Consider the following 20,155-nt stretch of genomic DNA (forward strand, 5'->3'; position numbering starts at 1 on the left):
AGTCAGAGCTTCTGGGCAGTGGCTGTCTCTGCTTTGGGGAGATTTGCCTGCTCCCAGAAGTGCCAACCCCCAGCTGGGAAACCCAGTGGAGGGTGGAGGCCTGGGAAGTGCTTCCTGAGGCCCTGACTGCAGTGAGTGAGCCTCTAGCTCCTGGCAGGACTTCTAAAGGACTCCAAGTCCATATATTATATTTCATATGTTTTTTCACGTGCTCATGTTAAGTAATACTTGGAACGATCTAGATCTGGAGTGGCAGCTGCATGGTGCTGGAGCGACTCTGAGGAGATACCCCACTTCCAGGGGCAAAGGAGAAGTCTCAGCAAGATGGTAGGAGGGGTGAAATCTCGAAATTGCATTTAGAATCAAACGCCATACCTACCAGAGACTCTCAGAGGGCTCAAACAATTGGGTGCACCAGGACCCAGAGACCTGACAGAGACTAAAACAGAACTGTGTTTGAGTGTCTCCTGTAGGGTATGGGTCAGCAGTGGACTGCTCCTGTAGGATACCCAGGGGCTCTGAGTACAGTAGACCTGGATCTGGCATAAGCCCTCTTGGAGGAGGTCGCCATTAACCCCACCATAGAGCCACCAGAACTTACACAGGACTGGGGAAACAGACTCTTGGAGGGCACAAACAAAACCTATGCACACCAGGACCCAGGAGAAAGGAGCAGTGACCGCACAAGAGACTGACCCAGACTTGCCCATTAGTGTCCAGGAGTCTCTGGTGGAGGCGTGGGTCGGCAGTGGCCTGCTGCAGGGCTGGGGGCACTGAGTGCAGCGGTGCGTGTGTGGGACCTTTTGAAGGAGGTCGCCATCATCTTCATTACCTCCACCATAGTTTCGCCTCAGGTCAAATAACAGGGAGGGAACGCAGCCCCGTCCATCAACAGAAAATTGGATTAAAGATTTACTGAGCATGGCCCTGCCCATCAGAACAAGACCTAGTTTCCCCCTCAGTCAGTCTCTCCCATCAGAAAGCTTCCATAAGCCTCTTATCCTTCTCCATCAAAGGACAGACAGAATGAAAGCCACAATCACAGGAAACTAACCAATCTGATCACATGGACCACAGCCTTGTCTAACTCAATGAAACTATGAGCCATGTCATGTAGAACCACCCAAGACAGACGGGTCATGGTGGAAAGCTCTGACAAAATGTGGTCCACTGGAGAAGGGAATGGCAAACTACTTCAGTATTCTTGTCTTGAGAACCCCATGAACAGTATGAAAAGGCAAAAAGATAGGACACTGGAAGATGAACTCCCCAGGTTGGTAGGTGCCCAATATGCTACTGGAGATCAGAGGAGAAATAACTCCAAGAAGAATGAAGAGATGGAGCCAAAGCAAAAACAACACCCAGTTGTGGATGTGACTGGTGATGGAAGTAAATTCCGATGTTGTAAAGAGCAATATTGCATAGGAACCTGCAATATTGTTAGGTCCATGAATCAAGGCAAATTGGAAGTGGTCAAACAGGAGATGGCAAGAGTGAACATCGACATTTTAGGAGTCAGCGAACTAACATGGACTGGAATGGGTGAATTTAACTCAGATGACCATTATATCTACTACTGTGGTCAAGAATCCCTTAGAAGAAATGGAGTAGCCATCATAGTCAACAAGAGTCTGAAATGTAGTACTTGGATGCAATTTCAAAAACAACAGAATGATCTCTGTTCATTTCCAAGGCAAACTATTCAATATCACAGTAATCCAAGTCTATGCCCTGACCAATAATGCTGAAGAAGCTGAAGTTGAATGGTTCTATGAAGACCTACAAGACCTTCTAGAACTAGAACTAGACATCCTAGAACCAGACATCCTGGAATGCGAAGTCAAGTGGGCCTTAGGAAGCATCACTATGAACAAAGCTAGTGGAGGTGATGGAATTCCAGTTGAGCTATTTCAAATCCTAAAAGATGATGCTGTGGAAGTGCTGCACTCAATATGCCAGCAAATTTGGAAAACTTAGCAGTGGCCACAGGACTGGAAAAGGTCAGTGTTCATTCCAATCCCAAAGAAAGGCCATGCCAAAGAATGCTCAAACTACCACACAACTGCACTCATCTCACACGCTAGCAAAGTAATGTTCAAAATTCTCCAAGCCAGGCTTTAACAGTATATGAACCATGAACTTCCAGATGTTCAAGCTGGATTTAGAAAAAGCAGAGGAACCAGAGATCAAATTGCCAGCATCCGTTGGATCATCAAAAAAGCAAGAGAATACAAGAAAAAACATCTACTTCTTCTTTATTGACTACGCCAAAGTCTTTGACGATGTGGATCACGACAAGCTGTGGAAAATTCTTAAAGAGTTGGAAATACCAGACCACCTGACCTGCCTCCTGAGAAATCTGTATGCAGGTCAGGAAGCAACAGTTAGAACTGGGCATGGAACAACAGACCGGTTCCAAATCGGGAAAGGAGCATGTCAAGTCTGTATATTGTCACCCTGCTTATTTAACTTATATGCAGAGTATATCATGAGAGTATATCATGCTTCATTCAGTCCAGCATAAAGCACAAGCTGGAATCAAAATTGCTGGGAGAAATATCAATAACCTCAGATATGCAGATAACACCACCCTTATGGCAGAAAGTGAAGAAGAACTAAAGAGCCTCTTTAGTGATGAAAGTGAAAAGATGAAAGTGAAAGAGGAGAGTGAAAAACTTGGCTTAAAATTCAACATTCAGAAAAGTAAGATCATGGCATCTGGTCCCATCACTTCATGGCAAATAGATGGGGGAACAATAGAAACAATGACAGATTTTATTTTGGGGGGCTCCAAAATCACTGCAGATGGTGACTGCAGCCATGACATTGAAAGACACTGGCTCCTTGGAAGAAAAGTTATGACCAACCTAGACAGCATATTAAAAAGCATAGACATTACTTTGCCAACAAAGGTCTATCTAATCAAAGCTGTCTTTTCCAGTAGTCATGTATGGATGTGAGAACTGGACTATAAAGAAAGCTGAGCGCCGAAGAATTGATGCTTTTGAACTGTGGTGTTGGAGAAGATTCTTGAGAGTCCCTTGGCCTGCAAGGAGTTCCAACCAGTCCATCCTGAAGGAAATCAGTCCTGAGTGTTCATTGGAAGGACTGATGCTGAAGCTGAAACTCCAATACTTCGGCCACCTGATGCAAAGAACTGATTCATTTGAAAAGACCCTGATGCTGGGAAAGATTGAGGGCAGGAGGAGAAAGGGATGACAGAGGATGAAATGGTTGGATGACATCACCGACTCAATGGACATGAGTTTGAGTAAGCTCCGGGAGTTGGAGATGGACAGGGAGGCCTGGCGGGCTGCAGTCTATGGGGTCGCAAAGAGTCGGACACAACCGAGCGACTGAACTGAACTGGAAAAATATCTAGAACAAGCTTTGGCCATCAGCCGCCAGAGAATTTACATGGAGTGGTTAAGCACATAGATGCTGATGCCAGATAGCATGGGTTCAAATCCCAGCTCCACCACTTAAACCATGAGGGGTTTGGGACAAGTTACCTAACCTTGGCTATAAACGGTCATGACAAAAGTGTCACCTAGGGCTGTTGGGAGCATGGAGGTGAAAGTATGTCAGTCAGTCGTGTCCAACTCTTAGCGACCCCTTGGACTGCAGCCCGCCAGGCTCTTCTGTCCATGAAATTCTCCAGGCAAGAACAATGGAGTGAGTTGCCCTTCCCTTCTCCAGGGGATCTTCTCAACCCAAGGATTGAACCCAAGGTCTCCTGCTTTGCAGACAGATTCTTTACCGCCTCAGTCACTAGGGAAGCCCGAGGGCTGTTAGGAGCGTATATTCAGTTAATTCAGCAAAGGCACTGAAAACAGTACCTGATTGCGGGAAGCACTGGGGCAGCTGCAGCCATTGTGGGTCATTCCTATACAGTCTGCCAGCGTGTCCTTTGGTCTCTGGACCAATAGGGGAAGCCATGTGCATGGGACACTCGGGCATTCAGAGGGCACAGGGCCAGACAGCTACAGAGAATGGGGGTGGGTGTGGGGGTGGAGTTGGTGCAGGCTCCCTCCCAGCCTCCAGGTTTGCTGTGACTCCTGAGCCCTTCTGAGGAACATCTTGGGTTGCCTCCTTGCCACCCCCTGTTCCCCAAAAGTAGCCAGCCTGAGCTAGACATAGCCTCTCTTTAATGGAAGTCATGAGTGCTTTGACATAGGAGACCAGCTTGGACAGGGAGATGTGGCCAGGGCAGCAGGTCAGGATGCTACCCTGCCCCTCTGCTGTGGTCCCAAGGGAGGATGGGTGTTCCGGCCTGGGGCTCAGAAGATGTCAGGGACGATATAGTCGGTGTGGACGCCGTCGATCAGCCCATCCCCATTGTTGTGGATGAACCAACAGGTCACCTCAGCCCCATGCCGGGGGTCCTTCCTGTAGTCTTTTTGCAAGCCCCTGAGGAGAAACATGCCAGCTGGGGTCACCTTTTGGATCCAGCAGGGCAGTACCTCTGCAGGAAGCCCACCCCACCCATGTGACCTGGACCAATGAAGGAGAAGGCCAAGGGCAGAAATGCTGGGAGAACAGCCCACCCACCTGGTGACCGTCAGGCGGCGGTTCTTCACCAACATAGTGGCATCAATCTTTGTGGTGTCAGAGCCTGGGTGGAGGTCGGACACTTTATAATCAAAGGGGTGGAAGAACTGTCCTGGAAAGGCATACAGGAGACAGTGGTTACCATTGGGGTCCTTGCTGCCTTGTACTCACTAGGTGCTCACTGGAGGTTTAGAGTTATTTGTACAATTTTTTCCCAAGGGCTTGACTGTTTCTGATAAATTTTAACATCCAAAGCCACCTCTAGTTCACTTACTATAAAGAAGCAGATATGTTGCTTCTATAGGAATTCCAAAGGAATATGGCTGGGGAGAGGGGAGTGAGGGGTAGAGAGCAGGGTCTGCAGGAAGGCCAGAAAGAGAAGCAGTGCGGCCATGACCCATCCCTCCCAGGAGGTGTCTGGGAGTCCACTGCACCTTTCTATTTGCTAATTAGACCTCTCCTTACACGCTCTCAGGCTCACTTAAGCTTTAGTTTCACTGTGTTTGATTACAGCCTCTTTGAGGGACAAGCCATCACCAGGACTCTCTTTGGAGCTCTGAGCCTTGGAGGCCACGTTGGAGATGCACCTGTCCTGGTGCCTCGCAAAGCTGACCCACAGTGAGTCCTACCACCCCGCCCCCCACAGCTCTGCCAGCCTGGCCAGCCGTACATACCCAGGAGCCCGTGTGTCCGTGCTGACATTCGGTGACTATCCAGCACGTAGAAGCCCAGGAAGTCCTGACGGACGGCACTCCCCCTCCACACCCGGTGCAGGACGACCTCGAAGGTGCCCCCGTCCTCCACAGACACCACCAGATTCCTCTTCCTATTGATGGTCATCAACACCCTGCGGGGCCGGATGCCATGAGGGTGGATGCAGCTTCACTACACCCCTCCAGTCAGCTGCTCTTGTCCTTGGGACCCAGCTCTTATGACCCCCCCTCCTCTGAGATGGTTGAGCATTTCTTGTTCCACACTCCTTCCCACATGTTGCTCTTGAGTATATTGTGTACAGGCCCTGTGCTAAGCCCTCCATTGAAACTATATCATTCAATTCCCCCTTTGATCCTGTGAGGACCACAGCTCAAAGAGGTTAAAAAGTTGCTCGAGCTCCCATAGCTAGTGAGTGACAGAGCCAGGACTTGGACTCCAGCCTGTCTAGTATGAGTCTGTGTTCTTTGACTCATCATCTGATCCACTATCCTGGACCCTGCCCACCTCTCCCTATAGCTCCGCTGCCCAGCATTGGGCTCTGATGCTCGGCAGTGAAGGAAAGAACAAACACTAAACAAGTCATACTAAGACAGATGCTGAAAGAGAAGCCCAGAGAACACAAGTTCAGCAGAGGAAGAGACCAGGATGGGTTCAGGGAAGAGGTGGCCCTTGCGCTGGGCGTGGGAGGATGAGTGGCTTGGTTTGGTGGAGCCTGGGGTGGAGACAGGACTGTGGGGCGAGGATGCCACGGGAGCTCAGGCAGCTAGGCCCGAAGACACGCATCCAGGAACCAAACAAAATCGGGAGTGAGGGGTGGGGAATGGTTCACAAGGCCCAACATGTCTGCACAGCCCACACGGAGGCCTTATGACCTCACTCACTGACAGAGCTCAGGGAATGAGGGCCCACAGTCTCGGGTGGCGGGGCTGGCTCTGGGGCTTCATGCCTTGGTCCTCACCACACTCACCCCTGCCTCCCTTCCCAGGCCCCCGCCCAAGCTGGTTACTCATTCTGCCGCAGGGAGGCCTGGTCCCTCCAGGAGAACACGGGCCCGCCAGACCCAGGGTTCAGCGTAATGTTGTGAGGAGTCACTTCCAGCTGGAAGTCAGTTGCGGGGTTTGCGATCCCCAGCCGCCCAAAGTACGTGCCCTTGTGCTTCCCAGCGCTCCCAGCCTCGTTGCCGATGAGCTGCCCGTTCACTGAGAAGCCTGCAGTGGGGTGAGGGGTCATCAGGTCGGAGGCCAGCTCTCACCAGAACCCTGCCAGCCAGTCTTTGCTCCAGCGCTCCCTCTTTGGTCACTGAGAGCGTCAGCACCCAAGGAGATGGGCCTTCAGGAGCGCCTGCCTCCCTTCCCACCACACTCTCTGAGATTTAGAATGCTCAGTTCTGGGCTGTGAAGGAGGACTTGCCTCCCCAGGACAGGCCTTGGGGCTGCTCCTTCTCCACGACACAGGGCAGGTGCTGTAATTGAGTCTTGGGGCCTCTCCACAGAGGCCTCCTCTGAACAGGGCAGCCAGCAGCCCCCTCCCCGTTGTCACCGTCCCAAAAATATCCTTGTCTCATGCTCTGAAATGGTCAGTTAAGAATCTGTTCACCTGTTTATCTCCCTTCCCTAAACTCCACAAGAGCAGGGACTCTGTCGGGGTTTCCACTGTGTCCCCAGCCCTTTGGACGTGCTCAACAGACGTGTGCAGATGACCTGAATGGACTGGGAGGGTGGGAGAAGCGTCCAAGATATGGAGAGGGCATTGTTCCCATCACCGGAGCCCCGGGGGGAAGTCGACTCCAAGACCCCTACAGCCATGCAGGGCCAAGGGAGGGGTATGCGGCAGGACCACAACATAATTTACAGGACTCAGTACAAAATGAAAACGAGGGGCCCTTCCTTCAAAAATTTTTGAGAATTTCAGGATGCAACAGCAGAGCATGAAATCAAGCATGGAGCCCTTCCCAGTGCGTGGTTCTGTGCACCACACAGGTCACACGCCCACGAAGCTGGCCCTGTATAGGGCCCAGGCAGGTGGATGGGGTGTGATGGCGGCAGGCTGAGCCCAGCCAGGTGGCGGGTACACCGGATGTGGGGAGTGGAGGCCACAACCACTGTCCTTCCTGTTTGTGGCTGAACATTGAGGGCAGAGGAGCCCGGGCCCCACCCTCTCTGGCAGAGGGTGTGATGTCATCCGTACCTGTGTCAGGGTCCTGCACCAGGCTCAGGACCACACCAGGCTCCTCGTTGATGTTGAAGCACAGTGTGTCCTCTTTCTGGGGCACGTGGATGAGGAAGTGGGGGTCAGTATCCACTGAGGGCACATCATGGAGTCCGTTAGACTGAGTGTTAGGCAGATGGGGCCAACTGGGGACAAGGGTTCAGCCAGGCAGGAGTGTCCCTCAGACCCTCCCAAGGACTCACCGCCAGTCACTTGGTTTGGCAAATTCTTGATGTTGAGGCTGGAGTGCGTTGGAGCAGGCTGTGAGGCCGCTAGCATGAACGCTGAGCAGCAAGAGTGAATGGCCTTTAGGAGGGAGGCAGCCGGGCCTTCCCTGGAGCTGATGGCTCCTTCTCCGGGGCCCCTCCCACCCAGGCAGGCTGGCCTGACGCCACGGGTGCACGAGTGGACATGGAGACTTTGACACCTCTTGGGATGTGGGAATGGAAGTTTGGCCCAGCGCAATGGCCTGGCCTGGAGAAGGAAATGGCAACCCACTCCAGTATTTTTATCTGGGAAGTCCCATAGACAGAGGAGCCCGGTGGGCTATATATAGTCCATGGGGTTGCAAGAGTCAGACATGACTGAGCAACTACCACCACCAGTGGCCTGGTGCCCTCTCGGTCTCCTTCATGAGAACTTGGTGGGGCTCATGACATTGGGGTGGGGAGGCCAGGCCCAGGTCAGGGGGAGAGTTCTGAGGGCTCCCAGTGAGAGGGAGCAAGGAGCACTGGAGCAGAGAAAGAAAGCCTTAGATGGGGACGCCCTGGGCTTTGCTCAGGACTGAATCCATGGACTGAGGGTGGTCACGTGTGGAGCAGAGGTAAGGTGTGCGTTGTCAGGGTGATGGCCACTTACACTTTCTGGGTCCCACCATCTCTGTAGAGACAAGGACAGAGGACAGCGTCATCCTCCCTACTCCAAGGGCAACTGGGCCCAGAGGCCAGTCAGGCCTGGGAAGCCCTCCTCCTGTGGGATCCAGCCCTTTCCTAGGGGTCCCAGCCCTCCTCCTGTGGGACCCAGCCCTCTTCTAGGGGTCCCAGCCCTCCTCCTGGGGGTCCCAGCTCTCCTCCTGGAGGTCCCAGCTCTCCTCCTGGGGGTCCCAGCTCTCCTCGCAGATGGATGCTCACACTAAGGGCCCCAAAGGAGGCCCAGGAGTGGAGGGGTTCAGGCTGTGTGAGGGCTCCCCAAACACTCAGGTGGCAGCAATTTGGTTGCAACAAAGTGGAGAAGGGCATCTCAGGGAAGGAAGAGACCAAGAAAAGCTGGAGCCAGGCAGGTGTGGGGTGGGGAACTGTGTGTCCGGTGGCCAGAACTGCGCCACCTGCCCAGCTACCCGGAGCCCCTTGCAAAAATCAACATGATTTAAATACTCACCCAAGGGCAGAGAATCTAGAAAGGAGAGAAAGGAAAGAGAATTAATGCCCTGGAGGCTTTTGGTTCTCAGAAGCCTCCCCATGCCCACAGCCTCCCCTCGGCCAGCCCATACCATCCAGGGGCTTGTCAATGATGGGCTCCAGGCCGTCCTGGTCTGCCATGCCCCTGACGGTCATGGAGGTCAGTGGGGTCACGAACTGATAGGCCAACGACATCTGCAGGGCCTTGGCTGATACGTTGGCCTTCTCCTTCCCCTCCAACTTCATCCTGCGAGACAGACACCGGCTCCAGGCCCACAGCATGGACGACAGTAAACTTGCATTCCCTTGTCCTTTTCCTGCCATTGTTCACTTATTCAACAGGCATGTAATAAGCCCCTGCAGTGGCCCCGCTCAGGGGCTGTCTTCAAGGACCTCATGATTTAAATGCCTCCCATAGAGAAACAGGTTTCCCTGGTGACTCAGATGGTAAAGAATCTGCCTGCAATACAGGAGACGTGGGTTCGATCCCTCCGTCAGAAAGATCCCCAGTGTTCTTGCCTGGAGAATTCCATGGACAGAGGAGCCTGGCAGGCTATAGTCCATGCGGTCACAGAGTCGGACATGACTGAGCAACTAACACTTTCAAAGAGAAAACCTGGAGGTTTGGCAGAGCTGGGGGATGTGCCCCAGAAGTCAACAGCTGTGACATTCTGGCAAGTGGTCTAACCTCTCTGAACCCTGGTTTGCTCGGCATGTTGTGAGGATGAACTGAGTGTGTCTGGACACAGCAGCCCCGTGGGCAAGGGCAGCGTCCCCCACAGAGCTAAGCGGGGCAAACTGCAGGCCGCCCTGTGCCCCCAGCAGGCCCCGCCCACACATTGACTGCCTGGTTGATATTAACTCAGCGAGCAAAGTCAGAGAACAGTAAATCTGACCTGCTCACACGCTTCAAGGCTCAGAACCACCCTTTCTTAGTCCAAAGACCCAGGGGAGGGGGGGTGCTCTTGGGTGGTTGTGCCCCCATTCCTCTAGGCAGCTGATGGGCTGGTACCGCTTGGCAAGCAGCTCCTGGATGGTCAGGTAGGCCCATAGGCGTTCAACGTGGTTCTCCAGCATGTGGCCCCGTTCTCGGAGCAGTTTCTTCATCTCTTCCTCGTCCACCAGGCAGGTTGTCAAGAAATCTTGGCCCTCCTGAGAGAGGCGAGGGAGAGAGAGGCTGTGAGCCTTTCTCAGCATTCCATCCCCCATCTTTCCTAAGCCTGCACTTCTCATCCTCACCCTTCCATTCCTTCCATAAAAGTTCCCAAGCACCCTCTGTGAGCCAAGTTGACCCAGGCGCTGGGGATCCCAGGGGAGGAGGATCAGGCCCTGCTCTCATGGAGTTACTCTCTCCAGGGGATGCCAGCGAACAGCCGGCCAGTCCACCATGCAACTGTGTCCACCCCACCCCGCTCCTCCAGACGCCTGTTCAACTTGCCACAGCGCACAAGTGTGCCTTGACTCCCCAGCTACAATAATGGGGGCACCTCTTCCCAGGGGTTTGCCATGCACCAGGCACTGCATAAGCCTACTACATGGATTATTTCATTTACTCCACATAACTCTCCGGTGCAGTTTTCCCCTCATAGTACAGAAAGGCCTAGAGAGCTGGACCCATTTGATCAATGTCACCCACCTGGAGCCAGGGTCTAGCTCAGCTTTCCTCACTCAAAGCCGGAGCCCTGAACCCTCAGCTACACTGCACGGCTAGACTCCAGGTCTCCAGGACCTCTGAGCGTGCATGCGCACACATGCACTGCACTGTGGTACAAAGCTGAGTGCGTAGTAAGTGCTCAGGAAATGGTGTCACCTGAGAAGGAAAACGCTAGCCTCTCACCGCCTCATGCTTTGGGAGGGAATAACAGGTGGTCCAGTTGGCTGCAAAGGATGACCACTTATCAAGGCCACTTGAGCCTGCCCTCAGGATGACTGCATTGGGAGAATGTTCAGCCCTGGGGTTGTGTTTGGCCTGGTGGGGTGAGGGCACTCCTCTGGGGAAAGAAAGGCCACCAGGAGCACAGGGGTGGGGAGCTTCTGAGTGCCTCTCCACCCTTTGCAGCCCTCTATTTACCGCGTGAGCTCGCACGTCCGCCTTGAAGCTGCTTAGTTTGTGGTCAGCAATGCGCCCCGCCACCATGATCTCCGAGCCTTCATAGTACTGTTTATGGCGGTGCTGGGTCAGGTCTGAGACGGCTTCCCGGGGGTACAGCAACTCCACATCCCTCAGGAGGGGGTTGGCTACCTGCTCATAGAAACCCTGCAGGGATAGGCGGGTGCAGCCTCAGAGCTGGTGGGTCACCCTAGGCATCCAACAGGAAACCCCCTCACAAAGTGGTGTGTCAGGATCCCTGCTTTACAGAAAGAATTGCAGGCTCAGGGGTTAAGGAACTGGCTCAAGGTCCTGCAGCTAAGTTGAACTCTACACCAGAGCTTTATCTGCTCTGGGCTGGTGGGTATATGGCTGCCAAGGCTCTGGTCCTCATGGTGTGACTTTGAGGGGCCGTGGGGGAGGAGACCTGCAGCTGCTGGGTGGCATCATGGTCCTCGTAGATTCTCTGGACACGTCCATTGTTCTCCAGGGACATGACCTCCAGGAAGTTCAAGTCCACATTATGGCCGAAGCCCAAGTTGTAGAGTGGGAACTTGCCTTTGATGGCATCTCGGACATTCTTGAGGATTTGGGTACGATCCGTCACCCCTGCAGCCACACAGCCAAGTAGGGATGGGATGCGTGTGGGGCAGAAGGCACCTTGGGGCACCACCCTCCCTGGGGGCCAAGCCTCCCATCTCAGACCATCTCCAGTCCCATCTTGGCAACAGCTGCTAACAGAGCTCCTAAAAGACTGCCCATTTCCATGGATCCATCATGGGCATATCTGATTTTAAACCCTCCATGGCTCCTCCCATGGCCTGTGAGGGTCTGCTGACCTTTCCACTCTGTTTTACCTGCTCTACGCATGCCTGGACTTCCTGCACAGGCCTTGCCGGTGCACAAACCTTGTTTTGTTCAAGCTGCCCCTTCTGCCAGGGATGCCTTCTTGCTTCTCCTCTCCTCCTTCCAGATGGAGGTCAGGGCTCACTTCCTCCAGGAGGCCTTCTGAGACTCTGCCTGGGTCAGGTGCCCCTTGTCTGTGGTCCTTTGACCTCCTGGTACCCTGTTCTTTCAGAGCCCTTGACAGAGCATCTGTTCCTGGGTCTGCCTTCCCCAGTGGACCCTGGACTCCTTAAGGCAAAGATGTCTCTTGTTCTCTTAGTGTCTCTCCTTGGTCCCTACTCCCATACTTGACTGTCAGTTGGTGCTGAATACCCAGTTCATTAAACTCAGCCTAGGAGTCCTGCCCCTCCTTCTGGGCCCTGTGCAGCCCTGTGTCATGCAGAAACTCTCCCAGTTTCCCACCTCAGGACAGAGGAGCACCTTGGAACTCCTGCAGACTTTATGGTCTGAACTCTGCTCTGAGACAAGTGCTCAGCTTTACCCTTAGCCTCTCTGCCCCCAGACGGCATCCCCAGTGCCTTCCATAATGAGCAGACCAACACCTCCCAGGGTATCCCTGACGGCGCTTACCCTCTGTGGGCTCGCCATCTGTCAACATGATGAGAATTGAGGCGTGGTTGCTGAGTTCTGGGAGGCTTTCCTGAGCTTTGTTCAAGATCTCAATTCCCCTGAGCAGACCTCCATTCAGGTTTGTAGCTGCAAAAAAAGAGAAAGCAGATCAGTGTGTGCCTTCAATCTGAGGGGACAGAGGTGGCATCAGAGGTGGCCCCAGACCCCTGCCCCTACCCCCGGCCAGGGAGAATTGCTGCACAAAGTTCCGAGCTGCCTCCAGGTTGGCAGGAGATGCCTGCACCAGCGAACCCTTCCATGACTGCACTGCAGACCCAAAGAGGACCAGGTCGAAGTAGTCCCCTGGCCGCATGTCCCCCAGGATTTTATGGAGCGCCTCCTTGGTCTGTAAGGACAGGACAGTCAGTGGAGGGAAAGGGCCCCAGGATAGTGCCTTTTGTAATCTCCAGATGCCCAGTTCAAAGACCCACAGGGTTAGAGGCATGTGGCAGACAAGCAGGAGGGGCAAGAAAGCCAGTGGTGACAGGAGAGGAGCCTCCTACTGAGTGAGCCCTGGGGTGGCTGAGGGCGTGGAGAAGGCAAAGGGACCCAGTGGGAAGGGGAAATGACCAGGAGTTCAGCGGGGCGGGGTTAAGACAGAGGACCCCAGGGGGCTGCGTTTCTAAAACTCTGCTTGTCCACCAATGGTTTCACTGAGCCATGGACAGGGCACAGAGCACTGCGTGTGCAGGGGAGGCTGCTGCCTGCTGCAAGCCATATCTGGGACCCCTGTAATCGTCCCCACATGCCTAGAACACAGGTCTCATCTTCCAAGCCCTCCCCCACTGGTAAACCCCACGACCTTGTGGGCCCTGTCACTTTGCTCCTATTTTTGCCATCGAGGAGAAGTGAATGTACTTGCTGATGGTTGCACAGTGAGAAGTGGCTGATTCCAGAGCCCCTGACCACTGGGATTTCCTGTTAGATTACCCTGCCTCTGACCAGGGGCAGAAGTCCCAAACCCAGTCTCTGGGGGCAAAACCAGTTTGGAGTGGGCAGTTGGGTTGAAGAAGCTCCCACTGGACTGTTTAGAGCCACCATTTACCTGCTTCACTTTCTGGCCTTCCATGGAGGTGCTGATGTCAATCACAAAAACCACATTCTTGTTCAGTTTTGTTAGGTTTTGGGGAGCAAAGAAGTGGGCAAAGTAGTTATTGGCGACCTGAAACACAAACAGATGAGTGAGGCCGCTGTCACAAGGACCCCTGTCCGCCCTGTAAGTCTCAGGCTAGAAATTCAGACTCACCAGGAGGTCGCAGGTATTGTCCCGATTGACATCGTAAGTCACCTTGAAGTCCCCATTCAGCAAGGTCGTAGAGCACGTGGGGCAGGTTTGCTGCTGGCTCACTGTGGGGCGGAAAAGCACGTGACCCTGGAACAAGCGAGAGTGTGAGGCATTACTGGTTTGCAATGACAATGTAAGATGTGTGCATGTGTGCATGTGTGTGTGTGTGTGTGTGTGTGTGTGTGTGTGTGTGGTGTACAGCCATAGGAATGAGTCTCATGTGACCCTCACCCTGGGGCTGAGAGTGCACACCTGTGCAGGGTAGGAGAGAAGACCTGTTTCTTTGCTCACATGCTTCAGAATCATTGGAATTTTCTACAATAAGTATCACCACTTCGGGTACACAATGAAAAACAAAATAACAGCAGCATGTTGGAAATTCCCTGGCAATCCAATGGTCAGTACTCTGAGCTTTCATTGCTGGAGGCCCAGGTTCAATCCCTGGTTGGGGAGCTAAGATCCTGCAAGCCACAAGGTGTGGCCAAAATATTTAAATAATACCAGGATGAGAGACATTGGGCATCTCATACTGTTCAATGAAATAACAACACTGTACTGGAAAATGGAACCTGCCTGGATAGACAAGGAGAAGGAAGGGCCCAGAGTGGGAGCTGCAGCCTGGTTGAACTCGGTGCTGGTGCTCAAGGAAATTGGGGGTGGTTTGCTGGGAAACTCGGGGGTGGCCACAGGGCTGGAAAAGGTCAGTGTTCATTCCAATCCCAAAGAAAGGCAATGCCAAAGAATGCTCGAACTACCGCGCAATTGCACTCATCTCACACGCTAGTAAAGTAATGCTCAAAATTGTCCAAGCCAGGCTTCAGCAATACGTGAACCATGAACTTCCATATGTTCAAGCTGGTTTTAGAAAAGGCAGAGGAACCAGAGATCAAATTGCCAACATCCGCTGGATCATCGAAAAAGCAAGAGAGTTTCAGACAAAACATCTATTTCTGCTTTATTGACTATGCCAAAGCCTTTGACTGTGTGGATCACAATAAACTGTGGAAAATTCTGAAGGAGATGGGATACAAGACCACCTGACCTGCCTCTTGAGAAACCTGTATGCAGGTCAGGAAGCAACAGTTAGAACTGGACATGGAACAACAGACTGGTTCCAAATAGGAAAAGGAGTACGTCAAGGCTGTATACTGTCACCCTGCTTATTTAACTTATATGCAGAGTACATCATGAGAAATGCTGGGCTGGAGGAAACACAAGCTGGAATCAAGATTGCCGAGAGAAATAACCTCAGATATGCAGATGACGCCACCCTTATGGCAGAAAGTGAAGAACTAGAGAGCCTCTTGATGAAAGTGAAAGAGAAGAGTGAAAAAGTTGAGTAAGACATTTGAAAAGAATTATTAGGAAGACAATGACCATTCCCTTAGTCCCCTACTGAGAGCAAGCATGTTTGCTAGCACTCCACCTGTCGCATTTTGTTTCTAAGGAACTCCTCCAAAACTGTAGGAAACATTTCTTCTAAGTGAACTGTTACAGTCACTACCAAAGGTGAGTGGGGAAAAAATGGTTTGCTCCTGGCTCCAGTTGAGGGCAAGTTAGGAAGCAGGGCACTAGCTGGGTATCACCCACTCATATGCCACACTCCTCAGGACCCGGGATAGGAGCAAGCAGGGTGCTCCTGGAATTCCTGTAGATGGGTGGGAAGTAACAAGTGGTAAGTGACTGGGTAGGCCAACATCCTTGCCAAACTTAATCATGTTTCCAAGAACACTGGGGCTTGGAATACTGAGGTGAACACGTGTGCCCTATATACCATGAACGCTTTCCCAGGAGTATGAGACAGGCAAAGAGGAAACTGAGGCTTAAGCAAGCCAGCGACTCACCCCAGACCAGGCAGACAGACCCTCCCCAGCCTTAGGCTTTTGAGAATCAGAAGTGCTGAGTTCTCCTCTCTCTTTCCCTTAGGGCAGCCTGCAGCCCCTGCCTGGTTGAGCTAGGCTGAGAAGTCTCTGAGGGCTCCGCCATCTGACGCACCTTTTTTCCTGAGAAGGACTTCTTGATAAGTTGGGCAGCCAATTCCTTGGGGAGGAAGGAGGCCTCGACATCCAGCTTCTTGATCCCCTGGGGCTCAAAGATGTCCACGTCGATCTGTGGCATAGAAGCAACTCCTGCACCAAGACTCACATTTGGGAACCGTCATCAAGTCTCAGCCAAGAGCCAGCATGTATCCTGGCCCCCCACTGTATGCAGCGCCCACCCAGCTCTCAGCACAGGGCCTGGCATGTCACAGGCACTCCAAAAATATTGGCCAAATGAAGGTGTGCATGCCTGTGCCCCTCAACTCAGCCACCACTAACATGCCAGCCACAATGACAGCCCCTCAGGCTGCCTGGGACTTTCCTATAAAATCCCTGAACATTCACCGTCTCATGATCTTTGCAGCACTTCTAGGACACACAGAACCCCCATTTAACAGATGAGCAAGCTGAGGCTCAGAAGGAGAAGGCTGGAGGGTTCAGGGAGCCACAGAGAGCCACTGGAGCCCACCTGGAGGAGTCAGTACCCGCCCTGTGTGCTCAGGCCCAGGACTGCACACGGAGGGTGCCGAGCTTACACGTGCAGCCACAGTGAGGGAAAGGCAAGAGCCTGGCTCCCGAGACCTCACGCCTGCCTGTGGTCAGCCACGATCTACCTCAAAATGCTGCACCAGCTGCTTGGGCTTGACTTTGATGACAATGTCGTACTGCATGAGCTTCCGCCTCAGCACCTCCTCGTAGGTCAGCCGGAATGTGGCCTTGCTCCGTGGACCGACGATGATGTGCATGGAGAACTGCTCCATTGTTCTCCCTGAGGCCCTGGATGTGCCACCAGGGGCAAAAACAGACAGACGCATGGGAAGTGATGTGCGGGTCCTTGTCACCTAAAACATACTCCTCTGAATCAATTTCTCTTATTTTTAGTGCATCTCCCAGCTTTCCTTGACCCTCACCCTGCATTAGCTGATTGGCCAGAGTCAGGGTCCCCCTTCTCCAGAGGTCTCATCCAGCATACCTGTGCCAGCAATGGGTTTGGCCAGTTTACTCCCATTCCCTCATCCGAGGCTGCCCTCCACCCAAGGCATCTTGCAGCTTCAGATTCATGCTGGCGGGGTGTGGGGGGCACCAGAGATTGGGCCAGCAGGCCCCAGAGCTCACCTGACAAGTCCTGCATTCTCTCCCGAGATGGCTGCTTTCCGGTATTGCTTCCATGCGGTCACTCTGTCCTTTATGTCTCCGGTGAAGGTATTTTCATCTGCCTTGCTGCAGGGAGGAAGAGGCCCTCAGGGCAGTGCCCCTCCCCCACCACATAGGGCCTCAAGTGGAGGGGCTCCCAGCTCGGGGGAATGGAGGCGGGGGGCGGCTCCGAGGAGGCCCTGTCCAGGTGAGCACTTGGGGGAGGGCTTCCCCTGCCAGTCTCCCGCTGACCCCAGAGTTGCTCAGGGATCCTGGCACGGAGGTGGGCAGCCCCGGCCACAGAGTCCAGCAGTAAGCCTTGGGTGCTGGCCTGTGCTTCTGGGCCCTAGGCTGAAAACATACTGTCAGAGGCTTTGGTTTGCTCTCCAAGATGGTAGCCCAGAGCAGGACCTAAAGGGCTTTTCAGTCCCTCTGAGCTGGGCCTGGCCCGTGGCCCTTGGGGATGAGGGGAGCCATGGTTGTGGGCTGGGCCTGGTGAACCAGGCAAGGCACGCACATGGCAAAGTCGCTGATGAAGGCCGTCTTGGGTATTTCCACGTTGAAGGACACTTCCTTGGCTGTGTCAGCGCTGTTGACCACTTGGCTGGTGATGACGCAGTGGGCGAAGCGAGAGGTGACTTTGCAGTTGACTTTCAAACTGCGGATGACCACACCATCGGCAGCCTAAAGTGGGATGTGCAGGAGGTGGCCTAGGATGGGGGCCCTCCAGCACCCAGCTCTGACACGGGTGCTATTCTGTATGCCTGAAACAGTGCCATGGGAATTGAGGTGGCTGAAGAGCCCCTGTTTGTGGAAGTCGGGAGTCCTCCTGCCCAGGGGCATGCCCCGAAGCCTGGGGGAAACTGGCTGTAATAATGGCCCCACCACAGACCCCTTTGCCGAGACCCGCACTTACTGTGTCCACAGCCATTCGCTTCTGTAAAACAAAACCAGGGCAAGTGTGAATGCAAGCGCTCAGGGGACCAGGGCCTATCTATTAAGGGATGGGAGTGGGACATAGCCTGTGTCCTCGACACCCCAGCTTCACCTCCCCGGTGCTGCTAGGGGGTCCTCTCCCTTCAGAGGAAGTCAAGGTGGGTGGGGAGAGCCCCCATCCCTGTGCTCCCTTCCAGGCTCAGCTGCCTGGTTCTGGCCCAGGGGTATACCCACATACCTTGCCACCTTTGGGGTTGTGCGTGGGTGAACCCTGAGCGGCCACGGCCTGCAGGGCGAGCAGGGACACCAGGTACACGCAGAGCGGTCCCCGCAGCCCCATCGTGCCGTGCGTGGTCCCAAGGCTCCTGCTGCCTTGTCACCTCACTCAGACCATGAATCAATACAATGCTGGATAAACATGGATTAAACATTAGACAAGGTCAAGGTAAGTATTACAATTTGAGGGATCAAAAATTGACAGTGAAAGCTTTCTCTAGGGGGATTCCCAGCTGTGTAAACTCCCAACCAGACTCAGACTGTGCCCCTCGGTTAGAACCTCACTCAGCCAGTGTGAATTGTGAATTTTAATCCTGGATCTGTGGCACAGGGGCAACACCAGTGATACAGTGGCAGGTGTCAAGAAGCCACAACTAAAAATGAATTTCTCTTCATTAGGTGTTCTTGTCAAAATTCTTTAGTCATCAACAAACTTTTCAGACAGTCATATATTCACCTGGGAGGCAGATATGATGACTTAGAAAGTGTCTGCCCACATCCTTGTTTCTGATAGCACCAACTCTAGCCATTCTGCCAGGGGCCATCTGGACAGTTCTGGGGATACGTAATGGGTGACGCACCTTTTAGGACGGTCAGCTTTGGAAAGAAGAGCAGAAGCAAACCTCATCATTTCTCCTGGGCAGGGATGCAGAGGAACAGGGCACAGCGGAGACGAAGATGAATGCCATGCTTTCATGATGAGGGTGGACTATGAGCCTCCCTTTGCTCTCAGCCCTTTATGATCTAATTTTATCCTCAATGTGTCCCTGGGATGTTGGTCCCACAGCAAATGAATGAGGAGGCATTCAAACCCACGTCTTTCAGATGCCAAAGCTGAAGCCTATCGTGTAATGACAGAAATGCCCTCTGTGTTATTACAAAGCAAGAAGAATTAGTCAAAGATCCCAGAGAGCCATCTTGTCCCTGCAGTTTCTTAAATTTCTTAAATTTTATGCACAAACCCTCCCTGTCCCCTACAAGCCCCAGCAGACTGGGCAGAGATGACTCTGGTCAACCCCCTCCATGGCCCTGGTTGGGATGTACTGGCTGCCATGACCCTGATGTGGTGAGGGGGCCCAGAAGCTTCTTTGATCTCTGTTTACTTGTCCTGGACTTTGTCTTTTAGAGCAGCTTCTGGGAAAGGGTTTATCGTCCCTAGGCCAGAATGCCCTTCTCGCCTATTTTCTGGCCTTTGTGGAAGGTGAGATGGATCAACCTGAAACTGCACACTGGGGGTTGTGTTGATTTCCTGCACGAATATCGACCATGCCCTGTGTTGGGTTGGGTACAGTGTCAGCACCAGGACACTGCAACGAAGAGACTCAAGTGCCTCACCGTGTTCAGTAAGGTGAAGTGAAAAGTGTTAGTCGCTCAGCCTATCCAACTCTTGGTGGCCCCATGGACTGTAGCCCACCAGGATTCTCTGTCCATGGGATTCTCTAGGCAAGAATACTGGAGTGGGTACCCATTTCCTTCTCCAGGATATCTTCCCAACCCAGGGACTGAACCCGGGTCTCCTGCATTACAGACAGATTGATACCCACAAATCCTTTGAGTTCTTTTTCTCACCACTGAGCTCCACTCTCTGTGTCAAGCTTCTAATTGAATTGGCTTTCCAGTCCGGGGCAGGTCAACTTGAACTAGCGGATGGTCCCACCCAGAACCCAAGCCTCTAGCTGTGTTGGTTTTATCCACTGTTCTTCATTTGATTGCAACCCCAGTCCACATTTCTTGGGGTCAGCTGGTTCAGTCCTTTCCCTGCTCCCCAGTTCCACACTGGGAATTGCTGGCACTTCACACAAGGCTTTTACTTGGCTAGGTTACTGTTAGTTTCCATTAATGTGCACATGAGGTCTAGACTGTAGCTACTAGGAATCTCGGTAGCCAAAAGCCACAAAACTGGTGGAGCACTTAAAACCTGTTACAGAACACCCACCTAACTCTAGTGCTTCATCACTTCAGTCATGTCCAACTCTTTGTAACTCTATGGACTGTAGCCTGCCAGGCTCCT

At 53.1% G+C, this 20,155-nt stretch overlaps 1 protein-coding gene and 1 long non-coding RNA gene across 4 annotated transcripts; one reads left to right on the forward strand and one right to left on the reverse strand.

Annotated features, from left to right (window-relative positions):
- Positions 1–29: 29 nt before the first annotated feature.
- On the forward strand, positions 30–6,838 carry LOC145519933 (uncharacterized). The gene is made up of 2 exons (XR_014064050.1): positions 30–327; positions 5,065–6,838. It is a non-coding gene; the product is annotated as an uncharacterized LOC145519933 (long non-coding RNA).
- On the reverse strand, positions 4,132–18,208 carry ITIH1 (inter-alpha-trypsin inhibitor heavy chain 1). Of its 3 annotated transcripts, XM_081525064.1 has the most exons (19): positions 18,099–18,208; positions 17,450–17,616; positions 16,915–17,019; positions 16,413–16,575; positions 15,755–15,868; positions 13,721–13,846; positions 13,520–13,636; positions 12,652–12,820; positions 12,436–12,561; positions 11,387–11,568; positions 10,942–11,127; positions 9,883–10,022; positions 8,939–9,117; positions 7,677–7,757; positions 7,453–7,566; positions 6,272–6,473; positions 5,226–5,398; positions 4,552–4,663; positions 4,132–4,410 (listed from the first exon to the last, which is right to left on the reverse strand). In XM_081525064.1, the coding sequence occupies exons 1-19, from the start codon at positions 18,102–18,104 to the stop codon at positions 4,281–4,283; spliced, it is 2,592 nt and encodes an 863-aa protein (XP_081381190.1). In that variant the 5' UTR covers positions 18,105–18,208; the 3' UTR covers positions 4,132–4,280. The 3 variants fall into 3 exon arrangements, with proteins under 3 accessions (XP_081381190.1, XP_081381191.1, XP_081381189.1); XM_081525065.1 differs by lacking the exons at positions 16,915–17,019; positions 17,450–17,616; positions 18,099–18,208 and adding exons at positions 8,332–8,352; positions 8,851–8,865 and having other exon boundaries at positions 4,133–4,410; positions 8,963–9,117; positions 9,883–10,019; positions 16,413–16,574; XM_081525063.1 differs by lacking the exons at positions 16,915–17,019; positions 17,450–17,616; positions 18,099–18,208 and adding exons at positions 8,332–8,352; positions 8,851–8,865 and having other exon boundaries at positions 4,133–4,410; positions 8,963–9,117; positions 16,413–16,574.
- Between the last annotated feature and the right edge of the window lie 1,947 nt (positions 18,209–20,155).

Source organism: Giraffa tippelskirchi, chromosome 9, assembly GCF_054371585.1.
Source record: "Giraffa tippelskirchi isolate mGirTip1 chromosome 9, T2T-mGirTip1v1.2.pri, whole genome shotgun sequence".
In the NCBI taxonomy this organism is placed as follows: Eukaryota; Metazoa; Chordata; class Mammalia; order Artiodactyla; family Giraffidae; genus Giraffa; species Giraffa tippelskirchi.

Bases quoted from the DNA above. Each gene is read 5' to 3' on its own strand.
- ITIH1 (XM_081525064.1), bottom strand. The intron at 6,474-7,452 runs GTACGGATGACA...ACCCCACTGCAG, and splicing joins GGTGCAGGACCCTGACACAG to GCTTCTCAGTGAACGGGCAG. The intron at 4,664-5,225 runs GTATGTACGGCT...ATGCCTTTCCAG, and splicing joins ACGGACACACGGGCTCCTGG to GACAGTTCTTCCACCCCTTT.